Below are 19,549 nucleotides of genomic sequence, written 5' to 3'. Positions count from 1 at the left end.
TGCTCCTCATGTTTGGGACTATGCCAAGCGCACTTTACGACGCGCTTGAACCAGAAAGCGTCACCAACGCTGAAATGATTCTGGCGAACGAGGGGTACGACACAAATACACAGCCCTCTCAAAAGTCGCACTCACTGATCTTATTACAATGCGCATGCAGGCGAGCAAGCTCATTTGCTTCTGTACACCATGTTAGGTATACGTAAGAGCAGTTAAACTCGCGCTAACATAACAGAACAAACCGTCCTTTGAGAACGTGCAGGACGTACGCACACACGCAAACACGACGTGGCTAGCAGACGACGAAGGGAGCAATCCACACTAGGCGCGCTTCAGCCAGTAGCCGCTAGGCGGCGACTCTGCTCGATCTCGCGGCCAATAGTATAGTATAGCAAGGGGGAGGAAGTTAAGTTGAGGCCAGATTTGAGGGTGAGGAAGAGGAAACCGAGGAGGGGAGAACGAGTACAGAGAGAGAGAGAGAGAGATAAAGAATTGAAAGAGAAAGGAAGAAATAGATAGAAAGAAAGAAATAGAAATAGAAAGAAAGAGAAAGGCAGTAAAAGATAGAAGACGAGAGAACGACTACAGAGAGAGAGAGAGAGATAAAGAAAGACATAGAAAGAGAAAAGTAGACAGAAAGAAACGGAAGACAGAAAAATAAAGAAATAGATAGAAAGAGATAGAAAGAAACAGATACAAAAAAGACAGAAAAAAAAAGAGCACGCATGGCCATGTATAGTATAGAATAGCAAGGGGTGGGAAAGAGAGAAGTGAGAGGGTAGAAACCTAGCCAAGCCAGGACCAGCTGGGTGCCCACCAGCTTGCTGTGACCCAGCCTTGCGCGTTCATGTAGGACTGATCAACGTTTCGGGACAGATGTACGTACAGTCGAGCGCGATATGAAGGTTATCGCGCGAGCGTCAACCGGCCTAGCGTCCCACGGGCCTAGCCAGGGCTGGGCAAAGATACTTTGAAATTGTATCGCGATACGATACAAGATACTCAGGCAAGAAGTATTGGAGATACAGATACAAGATACTACCGTAATAATTGTATCCGATACGATACTTGCCAATTGTATCTTAAGATACTTCGATACATTCGCAAATATGTCATTATAGACCCCCATAACGTAGTAGCGACCGCCTATGCATGAAAAGGTTTGCTTGAAAATGCCTTTAATGTGACCAATTTGGTTTCATTTTAATGAAATGTCTGTTAGTATCTCAAAAGTTTTGTCCTTCTTGCTCAAAGTGCATCACTTTACTTCCGACAGAACTTATTGGGGCTTGTTTTGGCTGCTTAACAGGACAGCTCTTCACTGACAGCGGCTCTTGCTTGTAAGTTTTGTAATTGATGGGGAGACGCTGCTCGGCTTGCCGACCAGCTAGCGGGTCGCCATTTAATCACAAGAACTTCAATAAGAAGCCTTCGCACGATGGCGCAAATACCGGTGTAGAGTTTTACCTTGTCTATTAAACACCGTTTACGCAATACCGAATCACCGGTGTACAGCAGCAACGACGCTGCTAGCGACATATTTTGTGACGCATTGTGTATACTTAAAGCTCATAAAACTGCAGTTAATTTTCATATTCTACTTATCTGCTGGTGTAAAGCGTTCGTTATCAATATACTCACTAATGTGCAATTTTTTAACATTTTTTCTTCAACAAGAGAACATGTGCACCCCAGAAATGCCTAATACATATTGTATTGTCACGTGGTGGTGACGATGAAGAAGGCGCCAGTCACCCTGTTAGAGACGAAACTGCGCACTGGGCAAGCATGTGCCCAGAAACTAACTCGCGGCAATAAAAGTCGTGGGCCTTCGGTATTCTGATTATCGGCGGGAAGCGTGGTCTTTTATATATCAGCGACCGAACCTTCCAGCGTTACCGCTGGTGCTCCCGTAAGCTCATCAATGAACTAGAGTGCTCGCGCCCCGCGCATAATTGTAATAATAATTGTTGCGGTTTTGCATCACAAAACCACGATTTGATTATGATGGACGCCGTAGTGGAGGGCTCCGGAAATTTCGACCACCTGGGGTTCTTCAACGTGCACGTAAACCTAAGTACACCGTCCTCTAGCATTTCGCCTCCATCGAAATATGGTCGCCGCGGCTGGGATTCGCGCGTAATCTTAACGGAACAATCTCAAACAATCGCGAAGATTTCGAAACATCGCGGCGCGGCTTGAGCCGAGCGCTGCTAATATTTCTTTTGTGGTTTAAACTCGATCATACCAAAATAAAGAAATAAGAGTGCGTGGCAGTGTACTTGCACAAATCGTCGCAGGACACCGCTGTTATTCACGCTACTGCCACCTACAGCTCCGATTACCTGGCGATTAGTAATACTAAAAAAAAAAATCATTAGAGAGGCCTCAAAAAGAAAAACAAATATACGTAAATAAAATAGAAAAGCCGTTCTGTATCAAACATTCATCGTGAATAAGTATTGAAACACGATACAGGCGGCACCCCTTAATAGCTATGACAATTAAGCATGAAGTATCGTCAACTTGCCTGTTAATGTACGACAATAAAAAGACTTAGTGCCTATGCAAAATTCACTGAAACGGCTCGCTGGGAGGCTCACGAGAAGAACGGATCATTTAGTATAGGAATTTTTCTCCAATCCCCTTCCTAACAACTTTAAGGTGCGTCCTAATATTTCCATTACTATAGTGTAAACTCAATTTCGCCGTTTTACTAAGCAGGTACTGTATACTGAGTGCGCGCCCACATAATTACATATTTATTTTCAAAATCACCTTGGCAGACAGTAAACTCAAGTGAAATATAAATGTGTAAACAGTAGCAGAAATAAAGCAGACTGTTCAAAGTAAGAATAAACCAGAGAGCTTATTTTGGCAGCACGTTACAAGAGACCTGTGACCAGACCGAAAACAAAAACACAATTAAGAGCCCTAGGTAATATACGGGATGCAAGAGAAGGACAACTAAGAAAGCACTTGTGCTAACAATCAAATTATGATTTCAAAAAATCTTTCAAGAAAGATAGCAGGAAGCTAATAATAATAATAAATTTTAGGGTTTAACTTCCCGAAACCACGGTACGATTATGATGGACGCCACAGTAGAGGGCTCCAGAAATTTCGACCACCTGGACTTCATTAACGTGCCCATAAATCGAAGTACGTGGGCCTCAAGTATTTTCGCCTCCATCGAAAATGCGACCGCCGCGGCCGGGAATCGATCGCCAGCAGGAAGAAAAAGTTGTGGTGCACGAAGATATCTTCTGTTAGGTAAACGCTTGCTCTATTAGATCTAGCATCGGTACTAGTGGCGCTGTAGTTAGGATCCTATTTGCACATAAGTCAGTCGCATGTAAGTCTAACTTACATCTATAAAATCCTTCAAATCGCTGATGTGTAAACGCCACGAGACGCAAAGCGACCCTATGCTTCAGATTTCGTAACGAAGCACCACGCAGGACAGCGGCACCAGAATATGCGCGATAATCACCGCATGCGTTGTGGTCCGCGGCGCTGTACAGTGGATCAGGGCAAGTGTCGGGGCACTGGCACAGGTAAAAAGAAAAAAAAATTCTGAAAAAATCGAGGGCGTGAGCTAAGCATAGACGTTCGCGCGCTTGTTCTGTCGAGACTGCGCGAGCGCTGTCATGTTACTCTGCTCAACCAAAACGGACGCGCACGCCTCATCGCCTGCCCTCACTGATGGACTCTGCCAGAAAGATAGAATTATGTCACAGCCCTTAGTTTTATTCAGGCGGTTTAGTGGGACCAGTACCAACTTGAGAAGCGGAATTGAGCCAGCGATTATTGTTTCGTACGGTGGTGTTCCTATAGGAGTATCTTGTATCTTAAGATACACGATGCATTATTGAATGTATCGGAAATACAGGTACAGATACTCATCTTGCGAGACGTATCGCGATACAGATACAAGATACCCAAAGTGTATCTAAGATAGTATCTAAGATACATGTATCTTCGATACTGCCCAGCACTGGGCCTAGCGGCACCTTTCGGAGCAGTGATTACGCATTCTTCTCGCCCTCGTTGGCTGTTCCATGCTGCAACAATAGCCCCTACGACGAATTCTACACCCTTTCTCTCAATTTTAAGCTTTCCATTAGTTGCGATCAAGTGTATTCTTCGTTGGCTCTTATCTCCGAGGACGATAAAAACTTGCTGGGAAAGGTCTGGTAAAGCTGGTGCTTGGCATTGCTTCGTTTGAACGGCTTGTTAAGTTGAACAAAATATATCGCGTTGTCATTAAAAAAAATGAAAATGTGTGTTCCTCACACGGGAGTAATCGCAGCTTAAGGAACAGCAAAAAGAGTGAGTGAAGCTTGCCTGATACCTCCCTCTCCCCGAAAGAGGATTCTGGGCCGTGGCGCTGTTGCAGTTCTTGGTCGACGCTCGCTCAATCAGCTTCAAATCGCGCTCGACTGTACGTGTATGGCAGATGTACATGTACACTGTCGTCCTTTATGAAAGGGAACACGCGAGCGCGTGGCCTAGGCTCTGCAGCGGCTGCCTAAAGCTCCATCAACCGACAGCTAAAGAAAGCACGTCCGCTTTTGGCGTCATCTATTGGCAAACAACGTAACGAGTCATGGCCGGTCGACAAGCGCTGCTAGATTACGTTCCCTCTCCGCTCGCGCGATGGGCGATGCCTGCAGATGACGCCAAAAACGGACGTGCTTTCTTTCGCTGTCGGTTGATGGAGCTGTAGGCAGCCGCCGCAGAGCGCAGGCCACGCTCTCGCTTGTTCCCTTTCACAACGGACGACAGTGTACAGATGTACTGCATGTGTGAGCCGTCTCCTGCTTCCTGTCCAGGTATATGACTGCTCAAAGTACGAGTCCCTGCCGCAGCAACACAGACCCCCCCCCCCCCATCCGGGATCCCCTTCCATGGGTATTTCACACGATGGAAGACAGCCGGCACGTTTCCTCTTCGCTTGAGCCGCGATCGACGGCTGCCCACGCACGCTTTCACTCGCACGTGGAACATACGACGCGCGGGACGACATCATCGATTTGTTCTTTATAGGAAACATCACGGTGACGCCGACGACAAGAATGCGCCTCGTGTGCCCAGAGAATCGCTATCGCAATAAAAAAAGTCGCTTAATAGGTCTTGCGTTCCGCGCCCAGTCAGCGAAACTTTCCCTCAGGTTTCCTCACGCTTATCGTTATACAGATTTGGTCATTGCAGTAACATTAAGGACACACTAATAGATGCACATAAAAGTAATTTCCTCATTTTCCCACGATCCCTCGCATTCAGCATGTCACATTCATTGTTTTCCTAGACCTAGGCTCGGAAGTCCATTGGATATCTTATCATAACTCCGCAACAAGTGTAACTCCACATTATGGTTGCGCGCATTAACTGGGCTCCACCAAGAAGACTCACCAATTCTGAGTTTACTAAGACGATGCTACCCTGCACTGCTCCCCGACACATGTATACTGTTGTTGCAGAAGTATAAAGCACACAGCTTCCATAATCGCAAAAGCAAGCGCGCTCCACGTTTCCTTGTTATTGCGATAGCAATTATGTGGACACTCTCGGTGAGTTTTTGCCATTGGCGTCGCCGTCATGTTCCGCATATATATATATATATATATATATATATATATATATATATATATATATATATATATATATATATATATATATATATATATATATATATATTGTAAAAGCCCCGCACATCCACCACTTGTGAGGCACCGCTTTATTCGAGTCTATCTCGAGCTGTTCTACAATGATGATGATACGTATAGGCTCCGTGCAGACGTAACTCCGCTCGGCGTCCCTAGCGGCAAGAAGCGCAGATTTGGCGGGATGCTCTGACGCACTCGCAATGGGATGAAGTCGAGGAACTATGCCTTTTACGATGACTACACTTTTCGTGCTTCTCGCGCTTGGCTAGTGACCAGAGCGACGGTACGTCCGCGTTATCAACGCGATCAGTCAGCCGCAGGTGGTGGACGATAAGAATAATATAGCATACAACATCGCTCCGCGATTGCACCCCTGCTCGCTCCCGCTGTGACAGCGCGAGGTATTTTCGCGGGCAGTTCGTTTTGTGTCGGTTGCGCTGTTCGTAGGAATGCCGAACTTCAGGAATAATTGCTGCGTTGTTGGGTGCAGTAACACCTACAGAAATTATCCGGGCACGCGTTTTTACCGGTTTCCATTTAGAGAATATGAACGGAATCGGCGTGAACGGTGGATCGCACTCGTTCGACGACAAAAGTGAGTTTTGTGAATAGATGGGGTATTTTTTTTTTTTTTTCTGGGGGGTGCATTTGCCCATGATTGTTGATCTGCCGAGCAACACCTCTTCTGCGATGCCGTGAACGTGACCCGCTTCGAGGAGTTCCCTGCCCTTCTTCAGGTTAGCTCCTCGGAAGAAACTATCTATATCACGTAGCTCTCTGAATCCAAACGTAATAATAATTGGCACGCTTTGCAGTGCCATGGCAGCAAAACACGAGCCGCGACGACGAACTCGGCTGCACTGAATAAGTCGGCGCAGCGAATGCAGTGCCATGGCCGTTCGATGGAAAGCGTTTTTTTTTTTTTTTTTTCATTCAGCGGCCGTGACAGTGCAATTGCTGGTATTGCCGGTTTCAAGCTGCCGCTGAGTTCGCTGCCGCGTTAGCTCGAGGGTGATAAGCTGTGATTGTTTAGTGAGTGAGACGGCCCGCGTTACACGTGCGCAGTTTCGCTCAGCGGGCTCATCACCTCCGTTGTCTTCCCCCAGTTAATGCATTTTATGTTGCCGCGTTCGCCTGAGGATACACGAGGTCTGGCAAAAAGAAGCACACGCGCTAACGCTACGTTCTCTGACAGCTGATAACAATTTGACGTCTTTTGGAAGCAAACGGGAAAGAGAACGCTTCAAGCGAAGCACCAAAACACGGCGCAGTGGCTTGCCTCCCCCCCCCCCCCCCCATCCCGCCAAATCTGCTGCCGTGGCCGCTTTGGCGCTGGAGGCAGCGCGCGACTGTGGCGGCTCCTAACGTATGCACGGTGCCCATATACAGATGAGGAAGTTGCACAAACGATGATGATATGTCTAGATGACAAAGAAGAGTCACTGATTTGCTGCGCTCACAATATATATATATATATATATATATATATATATATATATATATATATATATATATATATATATATAGTTTGCGAGGTAGAGGACGTGCAACACGAACTTTTTATTAATCCGACGTTTCAGAGGGAACCACGACACTTCCTTCCTCAGATATATACATATATATATATATATATATATATATATATATATATATATATATATATATATATATATATATATATATAGGAAAGGAGATGATTTCTAAGGGCTCGTTTTATCTTTGTTAGACACAATATTAATGAGAACTAACAGACAATAACGCCAAGGAAAGTATAGGGGGTGTGATCTGTAGTATTTAGAATATAAATGTGAAGAAAGTAAAGTGGACGAAAAGATGACTTGCCGCCGGCAGGGTCCACTTTACTTTCTTCACATTTATATTCTAAATACTACAGATCACACCCCCTATACTTTCCTTGGCGTTATTGTCTGTTAGTTCTCATTAATATACATATATATATATATATATATATAACTCAGAAGAAATACTTTCCGAAGCGCGCGAACGTGGATTTGAACCTGCGACCCCTCGATCTACAGCGTGCCGCTTTAAGCGACTCGGCCACGGAATACAGTAAAACCTCGGTGATACGATCACGGCTCGTACGAATTTCGGGGTGATACGAATTCGGTCCCGGCCAAGGCCCATTAGCCTGCACTGTATTGGAGTACGGTTGTTGCGAACGGATTTTCACCCCACGACGTTTCATACGAACGTACGCTAGCGCACAGGTACGAACAGGCGCCCGCACTGTCGCGGAAGTCACGCACGGGCGTGGGCATGCCCGCTGCGCGACTATCAACGGTGCCTCGTTGCCTCCAAGATTGGGCGCGCGAAACTTGGAGGCCCTTATGCGCCATCGCGTTTAGATTACTGACGGCGTTGACGTCGCGTTTCTTTTCCTTTTTTTTTCCTTCCAACGCGTTGCGTGCCGCAGTGCTCGCGGTAGCAGCGTCTTTGTACTGTGTTAACACCTGCCTACCACGTCGATGCAAGCCATGTCCTCGCAATCAGACATTCTACGAAACAAAACCGAAACTTTCGCGGCGGGTCCATCACGAAGTACCATGAAAGGTGGACGAAGGCCCCAAGAGACGAAGCGGAAGGTCGTGGCGAAGGAGCTGGGCATCGCAACGTACGCGCACACCTGCCAACTCTGGCCAATTTGCACGGCAGACTCCCTAATTTTGAGCAAACCTCCCAATTGTGCGGGCACGGCCGTAAATCTCCCGAAAAGCAGCCCCAACACCACCGCGATAAGAAAATAACAGCAGCAAAGGGCAGCGATTCTAAAATTTTCTGGCCTTCATCTATCACGTGCATAACGCTTTTAATGTCACTTTCGCCTCGGTACTTTGATGTTATGCAGAAATGCGTAGTAAGATTAGGAAGGGGCTACTAGCGGTCAAGCGTCACAACACATCTAGTTCATTAATTACACACGCGCGCACGCACCGCATATTTACGAGTACAAGTATGATAGTTGACGTCTGCAAATTTTACTGGCAATCATTCAGAGCTGTTCATGACGTCGCTGCGGCCTTGAGAAACACTAAATGAAAACGTATGCCAACTTTCTTTTGTCGCGTACTAATTTTCCATGTTTTCTGGTGATACGAATTTCGGATGATACGAATATTTTTGGTAACCCCGCGAGACTCGTACCACCGAGGTTTTACTGTATACGTCCTTCAGCATTCTAACGGCGAGACATTTATATACACCACTTACCCCTGGCGGTACGCAGAGGTCGGGGGTGCTTCAGCGTATTCTTTATCACCCGCGAGATGGCACGAAGGGTGCGCTTTAAAGGTAGTCGACCCGCTTGTTTTTCGCCGTAGTTGTGATGCGTGCGCGCCGGCTACTTTTACCACTTGTACTTTGCACTACAGGGCGTGGTCGTCCATGCGCGCACGCTTATCCCGTGAAGGGGGCGGTTTGTACATACGTCTTGTGCTTTCACCGCAAAGGTTGCGTTGAAGTTTCAGCCTGAGCGCACGAAAGTCACTTCGCTCGCTGCAGCGGCCGCGTTTGCGAAAGGAGTGAGCTGCCAGCTAGAAGAGCCAAAGTAGGGGGCAGTTGGTTGTGCATAGTCGACACTTGCAGCGCGCTGTTCAAACATAAAGAATAACAGCCGTGACAGTTGTTAGCTCGCACCCGTCCTGTGTATACCTGTGCGTTCTTTTCGTGTGTCATTCGTGTTTGAGCAGCACGCTGCAAGTGTCGAGCTGTGACAATTGTTCGCGCTCGTCTTGTGTGTGTCCTTTACGTGCGTCCTTCGTGCTTGAGCAGCGCGCTGCAAGTTTCGAGCTGGTTGCCGTTCTGCGAGCGACATTCCAATTTCTTGCTATCGCATTCACTGCTTCGGCCTTGCGGTGGAACTGTGACTTCAAATTTGCTTACACTGACGGTGGTAAATCCGCTGCGCGCGAATTGCCCACGTACCAACCTTTTTACGGTGGCATATTTGTATTTTTCCATCTTTTGGCTTTCTAAACTCCATAGAAAGATAAATGTAGCTCAAAGGTTAATAAATCCTGTAATTGCTAATAAAGCGCAATACGAAAAGTGAGCTGCGTACAAAAGTCGGAGCTGCCAGCAGCACTACATCGCGTTGCTGACCTATCCTGTAATTCGCACGCCAGCGAGCCCAAGGCGACACGCGATACCATGACGATATTAACGACAAAACCATCCCGCAGCCATGCCCATGGCACGCCACGCCAAGGAGGAACTGGTGAAAGTGAAGCTGCAGCACGAAAAGTCGGTGCCGCTGGGCCAGCCTATCGCCGTCGCCTGCATCGTCATCAACAACTTGGAGAAGCCGTTCCAGGCCCAGCTCACCATCACCATCACATCGGTGACGTACAACGACCGGTTCCCACGGACGGTCTCGACCGAGGTGCACAACGTCACCATGCCGGCAGGTGCCGGTAAGCTGTTCGGCTGCTTCAACGAGCTCGTTCCACTGTCATTGCAACAGTTTACTCAAGTCCACATACATACATACATACATACATACATACATACATACATACATACATACATACATACATACATACATACATACATACATACATACATACATACACGCACGCACGCACGCACGCACGCACGCACGCACGCACACACACACACACACACACACACACACACACACACACACACACACACACACACACACACACACACACACACACACACACACACACACACACACACACACACACACACACACACACACACACACACACACACACACACACACACACACACACACACACACACACACATAGTCGGCGTCAAAAGTTTATAGACCATAAAGCCTGAGAAAAATTTATATTTCCCAGAAACCTGCGACTCTATTCTGTCGAACTGCACAGTATGTGTTGCTAGCGTGATGTAGAACAGGCCAGAAATCTAAACCCAACACTGCCTGCTGAAGCGGAGGGCATATTCAGCTTTTTCTTACCTCTGATGGTTCCTAAACTTTTGACGTGGACTGACGTTGACTGCACATATCAATGTCATTTAAGAACACAAAAAAGCATTTAATATTTTTTACTACAATGCGTCTTAACGAAATGGAGCCCTTTGGGTAATCTCAAACATAGTGCTCAGTTTGTGAAGTTGGCCTGATAGTATTTCCTTTCGGTGCATAGTGGGCTAAATGATGTACGGGGTGCTTTCTTCCTTAGACGATACAGATTTCTTATAAAAACGCTATGACAATCACGCTCCTGTAACCTTAGCATACTAACTCTACGTCGAGGTGGAAATACTTTTCCGCAGCTAAAGTGGTATTGGAATGACAAATTAACAAAAACTCCTTATCTAACTTTTTCAATTATTTACTGTAGGGCAGTTGTTTACATGGGAAAGTTGTAGGCCGATATACGATTTATAGCATACATTTTTTAGAGATCACGAGAATTGCGCGCAATTTGAAATATTCATAATCAAACTTTAATGACGATCTCGAACCCCAGCGCGCTGGGCGCGCGGGAAATGCAGCCGCTCTGTCACGTCTGACCGAAATCATGCGTGACGAGGCAGTGACGAAAATTCAATCAAGGCGCGAAGAAGCATAATCTGGTCAGGAAAAATGGCAAGTCGTGTGAAATACAAAAATCGGCCACTTATTCCTTGCATGCAATGCGTTTTGCTTATCTGATTCTTTCTTAAACTATAAGCAGGCGCAAGTCTGCAAGAAGAAGCGCCGCAGTGGCTGCCCCTGAGTTTTATGATGTATATAGAGAAAAAGAAAGGTGTCTATTGCGGTTTTCTTACGCATAGCGCGAAAGCACACGCAAAGGTAAAGCGATCCGCTAGCGCAAGTGAATGACTTCCTGCTTTACACGACAAGACGCTGCTGCGACGCGCTTTCATTCGGATTTCGTCACTTCCTTGTCACTAGTAGTTCCGGCCTGACATAACCGAGCGGCCACGTTTCCTGCGCGCCGGGCGCGCTCGGTTTCGATATCGCCATTAAATTTCGATTAGGAATATCCCACCTTACGTGCAACTTCCACCATTTCTAAAAGATGTGTATGCCTTATCGTTTGTGGCCGCGTTAGTTCCAGAATAAACTCTACCGTTCCCGTTGCGCGCTCAAGCTTATCGGAGCGATCTAAAATAATCGGGAATCTTCGACATTCCGACGCGGCGCGCGCAAGGCAGTGGTTACACGTGTAACGGGTCGGTTACATGAAAAACAGAAAAAGAAGCGCACGTGGCAGTATGATTAACGATGTCTGGCACATCCGGCTAACAGCACAAATTACTTACGAACTAAAAGTTCTGTGCATTCAAGCCCTGCTCTTCGACCGTATTTCAAAGCGATATAACTCGGCGGTGAGGCGATGTAACAAGCTCGACAACACACAAAGCCTCCCGTTTTCACATCAGACACAGCGTTCCTTAGCGCGTCTATGAGATGACCAGGTGGTTCTTCAAGTATCCCCTTCCCAGTGAGGATGCATTGCTGCTCCTTTGCTTCCGGTCTCCCTCCGCAGAGAAAGCGTTCCAGATGGTCGCCCAACCACAAGACTACATCAGGAAACTCCGCGGTGAATGTATCATCACCGTCGAGGCTACCCTCAAGTACAGCATCGACTTGGCCTACGCAAGGAGCGTCGTGACTCTACAGTTACCGAAGCTCAACGTTGATGTAAGTCCTTCACCGAGCTGAAGCTGCACCGCTGAAAGCTCATGCAAAATTTTCAAGCGGTCTCAATTGCGATTCTAGTGTTACGTATGAAGCGTATTGGAAAGGCTTTTTTTTTATCATCATTGTGTTTGTTTTTTCACACAGAAAAAAAGATAAAATTTTGGAGACTTATGATGAAAAGTTGATTGACTGCTCTTGATATTCTCACTAATTTCTCAAAAATCGCAGTCGCGAATATTTTAAACATCTTATTGCACATACAACACCGCAAATTCCACAACAAGCATAACGCTGCGCCCGCTTCGTCGAACGTTAGAATCCGGTCAGCTTAACTTATTATACGTCGCCTGAACCAGAAGAAAGTTCTGGAAATGGGACTTTTGCGATATTTCTGCCACCGTAAGGCAAGTACGCAATAATTTAAAAAGGACGACGCTTTCAGACTTGCAATCATTCTGTGAAGTGCATTACACGGAAGTGTAATAACTATTTTTGTTGACGAGTCACAGAGCCATGAATTAGAGTGAATGCGATGATCTGAACAGAAGGACTAGATTTTTTCGCTTGTTACAACACCATGAACACAATAGACAATGAAGCCCCAGGGAACCATCGCAAAAATACCTCTTTTTTTTCTAAATTCAAATGTGCGTAATAAAGAAAATGGGAACGAAAGTGTGCGAAAAGGCAGCTTGCCGCCAGCCGAGTTAGAGCTGCCAAAATCGAGACAACCTCGTTTGCGCTGTTAAACCCAACTTTTCACATTTAAAATCTTTTTTTCTTCTGTTTCAATTTTAATGAACAACTCGAAAACGCAAATAAGGATGATTTGGTCTGTATAATTGTACGCGTGTATCAAATTTCGACATATGTCACTGAGATCAGCTCACCGAACACCCAATCATACGCATTTTGCGCGTCACCCTTATTTAAAGGCGTTGTAGTTGAGCCAGCATTCACGCACCTCTTTATAGACCCATGAAATACCTTTCGTCGAAGCTAGATTTTTCTTTAGATTTTTTTAAAATCTATATGCTGATGCTAGCCTATTCCCTACACAAGTTATCCAAGCGAGTTCCCTAAACAAAAACGCTGGATCTAAATAAAATTTCAACAGTAAAATGGTAGTTGTTAGTGGCCTCGTAAACAAATATTTTTGCTTGCCGTACGCCCGAACCTGACAAGCAGCTGAATGGTAAAACTTAAAGAACAACTAACAGCGTTGGCGTTTTCTGGACGAATATGTGATGACAAATAAGCGTTAAGAAGGTATTCTCATCACTCATAAATTTGCCTACCTAGTAACAAAAACAAAGTATATTAACTTGGAGCTAAATTTTATTATTCTTATACAAGAACCTTTCTGTCGGCTGTGACCGAGCGTACCTTCCTAAGGCGCACAAAAAGCGCTCTAATCGTTGCACTTACGTAGCCGGATCATCGAAGGTCTGCTGTAATGACAGTTGAAATTATGCATGATCCTTCTTTTTTACTAATATATGCTTCTCTTCGGCCCCAGCCCACGATATCGATGAGAATAGAAAAAGTTAAACTGAACCGCAAGCTGCCAACATTGGTTCACTATACAGCATGGCCCGACTGTCAAAGATGATGCCGGTAGCATAAATTCCTTGAGCGAATTCGCTTAAGATGCACCTTTAGTTTGCAAGTCGTTCAAATAACTTACTACAAAGCGCGTGAGCTGCCTCATACCGTCTGACTGACTGACTGTCTGCGACTGCGTATAATGCCTTCACAAACAAGGATACTACATCGCGCTGACTGTGTTAAAAACGCTCATTTTTTCGTATTTCTTTCTGCGCCGCAAGAGTTCCCTGTTTCATTTTGGCAGGTGACGCCCGTGGGACGCAACGGAGAGGTCCACTACAACGTGTCCATGAAAAACCCACTGGCGATTCCACTCACGAGCTGCGAGCTTGCCGTGGAGCTTCCGGGCTCTACACGATTCTTGAGACCCACTCCCGCTGGGTAAGCACCAGGAGAGACGGCTTAGTAAAAACATCACCAGAGCCTCCCTATCGACGCACTCGGAGGGTCAGAACATGCTGCGCGTTCTGTTTGACGTAATTGGTGGGATTCTAGCATGACAATCTGGGCAAGCCGTGCGCGTTCGTTTCAGGAAAGGTTCGTAAGATGCGCAACGAGGCGAAACAGGAAAATGAGGCACGTGCCTTCCTTCGCATTTCGCTCGTATTCTGAGCGCCTTTTTTTCCAAAGTGGCCGTCATTCACGCCAATCCACCGTGAATTCGCACGAGAGCAAACTACGTCCTCAAAAGTAACGATTCGGCCATGCTTACATGTTCCACAGGTTTGAGAAGTACATCCTCTTACGGAGGTGAAGTCAAAGTGTGTACTTATAGTCCCCTTGCGAACCTGAAGACAACCCGCCACGGTGGTCTAGTGGTTGTGGTGCTCGACTGCTGACCCGGAGGTCGCGGGATCGAATCCCGGCCGCGGCGGCCGCATTTTCGATGGAGGCGAAAACGCTTGAGGCCCGTGTACTTAGATTTAGGTGCATGTCAAAGAACACCAGGTGGTCGAAATTTCCGGACTCCTCCTACGGCGTCCCTCATAACCATATCCTGGTTTTAGGACGTTAAACTCTAACAATTAATTATTAACTTCAAGACACCGCTTTCTTTGTGTGCGTGAGAGAGGGATGGCCCGCTAAAATAGTTCATGTCAGTTACAAATATTTATACCGGTGCGCAACTGTTACTTCAAAAGATAACACGCTCATTCGCGAAATTGTCATCACGCAGTAGAGCGTTCAGTGGTTCCTTTCTTTTTCTTTTTTTTTTCGCCATGCAGTGTTATTGGCCACGCATTGAGCTGCATATTATCAGAAAAGAACCACTTCGGTCCTCATTTTATCAGCTACTACAGACGATTTTAGAGATGGGTTTCGGTGCCGCCATATTGGGATGTAGCCTTGCTGCTTTGTATCTTTAACAACTAAACGAACAGTGCTACGATGGAAGCATACGCATGAAAACGGTTGGATTGGTGTATTCGATGTTTCGTGACCTTAATAATTCACGTCGCGATATACAAAAATAAGAAAACATTCGTTTACAAGCCTAAGGTAGTGGCACTCATGTGTCTTGGATAAAATCGTCTACGACGTCTCTAAGCGTCGAGCAAGTGTGGACAAATTTCGAAATCGTACAAGACAACTATCCGTCTACACCTCCGGAGTATGCGCGCGTGAGGGCGCCACGCACTTGTTCTGCTTCTTCTGGCGCAGGTCGGTGGAGCCCTACGGCGTCTTCTTCAAGAGCGGCAGCCTAGTCCGCACGTCAGAGTACACGCGCGAATTCAACGCGGCCTTCCACTGCCGCGAGATGCCCATGATGAGTGGCTCCCGCAGCCTAGAGGCGTCCTCGTGACCTCGCGTTTTCCAGCAACGCGATTGTTGGGCAATAAAATCGAGAGATCGACAAAGCTGTACGCCTGTGTAAACTTATTTTGAGCACTCATTGCATCTTCGTAGAAAATCTAAACACGTGACATTTGAATTTAGCTCATTTGAACGTACCACATTTTAACACACAGCAGCCCCACTCACGCCGGACAAATGTCCTCTGCGTCTGGAAAGCGTCAAGTGCACCTCAAGCTGCCGGCGCATTCTTATGCGGAAGTCGCTCTACCAGTTGACACAAGCGGCGAGAGAGCTCACTTTGCAGGATAACAGGAAGTATCATCACCGCCACGTGTAGGACTTGCTCCCTGTAATGGGAACACCTGACATGAGACATAAAAAAAGAGCATTTTTTTCGTAATTTCTTTTATCGTACGTCAATGAGATGCTCAGGACATATATGCAATATATGTATGTACATGGCATGGTTTGCTTTACCTTCAATGAGAACAGCTGGTATGCAGAGTTTGGTTATTATTTAGCTTTTATTAAACGCAAGTACGGAGACGTTCAACCTCATTACACGCAAGGCTTGCTACCTCCAAAGAAATCCCCGACAAGTCCCACAGCAAGAGCTTTCTCTTAAACAAACATTTCATGAGTTACAGATTTCAGTGGCACCGGTGGCATAGCTCGCGCCGGCGAGGGTACAGGAATGCGGGTGTACTCAAATGCAGCCCTCGAAGATGCGCTGGTCACATGCGCGTTTATATGCGCCGTCTTCCAGCAATTGGTGCTCTCTCGATCGTGGGCTTGTCGGTGATCAGCCGTTTACGATACGGCAATCTGACCTTTTATCGAGGTCACTTGTCATTTCACGTTGTCATACTTCATTGTTGCATTTAATAATTTCACACATGACCGCCGTTGTTGCCTGTGGCAACAGAAGCGTTGCGCTGCTAAGCATGTGGGTGACTTAAGATACGATTCCCGGCATGGAGGAAGGATAAATTTAGGAGGGAGCATTGCGCAATGATAAATAAAGTAAGAAGCTGGAGGGGGGGGGCGCTACGGATTAATTTACATCCCCGAGGTTCTTTAACGTGCCCCTAAATCTAAGCCCCCGGGTGTTTCTGCGTTTCGCCCCCATCGAAATGGGGCCCTCGTGGCCGGGAGTCAAACCCGCGTCCTCGCGCTTAGCACTGCGACACGATATTCGCTAAGGTGCACTACGGCGGGTGCTCTTTGTCTGAATAGGCAGGAGAAGAAAAGCGAACGAAAACATTGGCTGCCCTGCGCGAATGCCAGACGTCCGCTCCCTCGCACACATAGACCGGCAATATAAACAAAAAAAAATACAGCATATCCACGGGTGAATGATGAAGAGCTTGGGCGAAGCTCCTGAAGCAATCATGTGTACACCGTGAAATGTTCAGTGGTTTCGCCCAGCAGTAATCAAAGCGATACGCCGCTTTGATTATTTTTCCTGAAGCAATCATGTGTACACCGTGAAATGTTCAGTGGTTTCGCCCAGCAGTAATCAAAGCGATACGCCGCTTTGATTATTTTTCCTTTTTTCGTTTTTCCTTCTTTTTTATTTGTCTATTTTTTATTTATTTTTTACATTTTTATTTATTTTTTATTTATTATTTTTTTCTATTTCTATGGGACAGCGTCATCTAGTATATCGTCACCCAACTGCAGTTTGCATGCATCTCTATGGGACAGCGCCATCTATTATACTGTTCGGGAGGTACTGCCGCGGTTACGCCTGACATGGGACAAGGTGAGACTAAGAGGAGCTACGCCCCTAAAACTCTCGCAGACTCATTCACAATGGATATTTTCATTCTGTGCGCTCACGCAGACACGGACTCACCGAAATTCTACTCAACCAGGCTCACCCTTTCACGGATCTGAGGAAACCGGACTGAGTCAGCTCATCTCATATGTGAATTAGACTTATCGCGATAAATGAGATTATTATTTCGCGGTGCCCAGGCAAATGCTAGTTCACGTACTTTAGTCTAACGAGCCGAAACAAGAACAGGCGAGTCGGCCTGCACTGTTCTTACTTTGCTGTCAAAACATATATTCACAAGTACAACGTACCCGCGTGCCTCGTAAAGTGCGTTCTTAAGCATCTCTAAGAAAAGCCTGAAAGGCGCTGTCAGCCTGCCCAGTCAGCAGGGATTCTAGCAGCCAACTATAAGCAACAAGTGCGTTGTACAGAGACCTGCACTCCATATTTCTAAGCTACACAACAACTGCGAACGTGCCTGTTTTCGCGTGCTTTCTTCTCCGCCTGTTTTTCTTATTCTGCAGCTTTCTTTCCTTTTTTCTCTCCGCGTACGCTACTTCATCACTCCCAACAATCGTGTTTACGATTCTATTCACGCCACCGAACTCGCACGACATTCGAATGAGCGCAGAAAAAAAAAATGTTTCCTTCCCAGACTCATAATTCGTATTTCGAGACGAAAATTCGGCTTTTGTCTATAAATGGCTACGCACGGCCCACTTTGGTTTTGCCCTGGTTCGCACCGCTGCTCATCGGTTGATCTACCGAGAAGGTTGACCCTGTCACCTTCCCGCAATTTTCCAAACTTCGACCTGCCCTGCTCGTACCAAATTGTGGCCATCGAATCTCAGCCAATCAGGCGAAAGCGAGCGTAGTGAGGAACCTTCTCCGGTGAGTAGAATTAAAACCTTACTTCACGGCCAAGAAAAATGAAAAGCTTGAGCCTTACAGTAATCGAAGGTATTACCGTGCACTTTCTCTTCCAATCACTTCTCGGTAGAGAGACAATTTCTCTACATAGAATAACAGAATAACGCATGACTGAACTGAACTGAGAAATCGAGATGCCAGCAGCTCTTAAATCGCAATTTGGTGTACACTTGACGCTCCGGCTAAGTGCATGTCCCTGAAATTTCGCAAAATCCCTGAATGGTGTAGCACGCTGAAGTTGGGCCTCCGAGATACACACCCTCGAAGCTTGCCGTCACCGACACGTAATATACACCTTTTGCGGCGCTCGAGGTGCTAGAATAGGTTGAACACTTTCTATGGCAAAATTAGCTTATTGAAGCACCGTGAGCTCGCTGCAATGCACTACCGTCAAGAAAGAATACTTTCATGCATTTGCACATCTGTTTTGCTAGTAGAAGCACACCGTCAGAATTACTGCAAATTTCTTGAGAGTTCAGTGGTGCTTTCTTTGCGGATAGCGTTGATGATTGAATCTCATATTGTGTATTATGGTGAAAACCATGTGCCAGAGTCCGAAGCCACCACATGTAGCTCTACAGGCAACTTTGAGGCACTATAACGTTGCTAAGGTCCGGTATATTTGTGCGAATAATTCTCGTTAAACCACCATTTTGGGTTAGAAGTTTTATGTGAAACATAAATTTGAGATCCAGAAAAATTACATTGGTGGGTTCCTGCAGCAAAGACCCATTGATTAATATTTATGATTGCGGAGTAACGGCAGAGGTAACGTACGTTACGTTTTTTCGGTAACGGTAACGCGTTACATTTTTTTTTTTTTGTAGGCAACGTAGGGCGGTAACGCGTTCCTTTTTTTATAGTGTAACGAGTAACGTATTTAATTACTTCTTTTCAGTAACGCATACAACACTGGTGTTAAATATGTCATCGCAAAAAAACTAAATTTGTTCCTTCAAAACCTAACACTCCAAATCGCTCAGAAAAATCAATATCGCCGAAACGTTGTTTGCAGTTCCTGCTAAATCACCGCGCAAAACGTTGGATCAGGACGCCCGCATTGTAAAGAAAACTACGCAACCCTGAAATACCTAT

The 19,549-nt window shown here is 46.1% G+C and overlaps 2 protein-coding genes across 2 annotated transcripts in view; both read left to right on the top strand.

Annotated features, from left to right (window-relative positions):
- LOC119382314 (hemocyte protein-glutamine gamma-glutamyltransferase-like) overlaps positions 1-10,839 on the top strand; it is a 36,519-nt gene extending 25,680 nt beyond the window's left edge. The window contains exons 10-11 of the mRNA XM_049412698.1: positions 9,872-10,102; positions 10,832-10,839. Coding sequence (XP_049268655.1) covers positions 9,872-10,102; positions 10,832-10,839 — 239 coding nt within the window. The remainder of the gene's footprint in view (positions 1-9,871; positions 10,103-10,831) is intronic.
- Positions 10,840-12,115: 1,276 nt separating this feature from the next.
- Positions 12,116-15,797, top strand: LOC119387943 (uncharacterized). Its single transcript, XM_037655530.2, has 3 exons — positions 12,116-12,339; positions 14,192-14,328; positions 15,610-15,797. The coding sequence occupies exons 1-3, from the start codon at positions 12,199-12,201 to the stop codon at positions 15,749-15,751; spliced, it is 420 nt and encodes a 139-aa protein (XP_037511458.2). The 5' UTR covers positions 12,116-12,198; the 3' UTR covers positions 15,752-15,797.
- Positions 15,798-19,549: the final 3,752 nt, after the last annotated feature.

Source organism: Rhipicephalus sanguineus, chromosome 1 (genome assembly GCF_013339695.2).
Source record: "Rhipicephalus sanguineus isolate Rsan-2018 chromosome 1, BIME_Rsan_1.4, whole genome shotgun sequence".
Lineage (NCBI taxonomy): Eukaryota > Metazoa > Arthropoda > Arachnida > Ixodida > Ixodidae > Rhipicephalus > Rhipicephalus sanguineus.
This window is presented reverse-complemented; position numbering and strand designations above follow the sequence as displayed.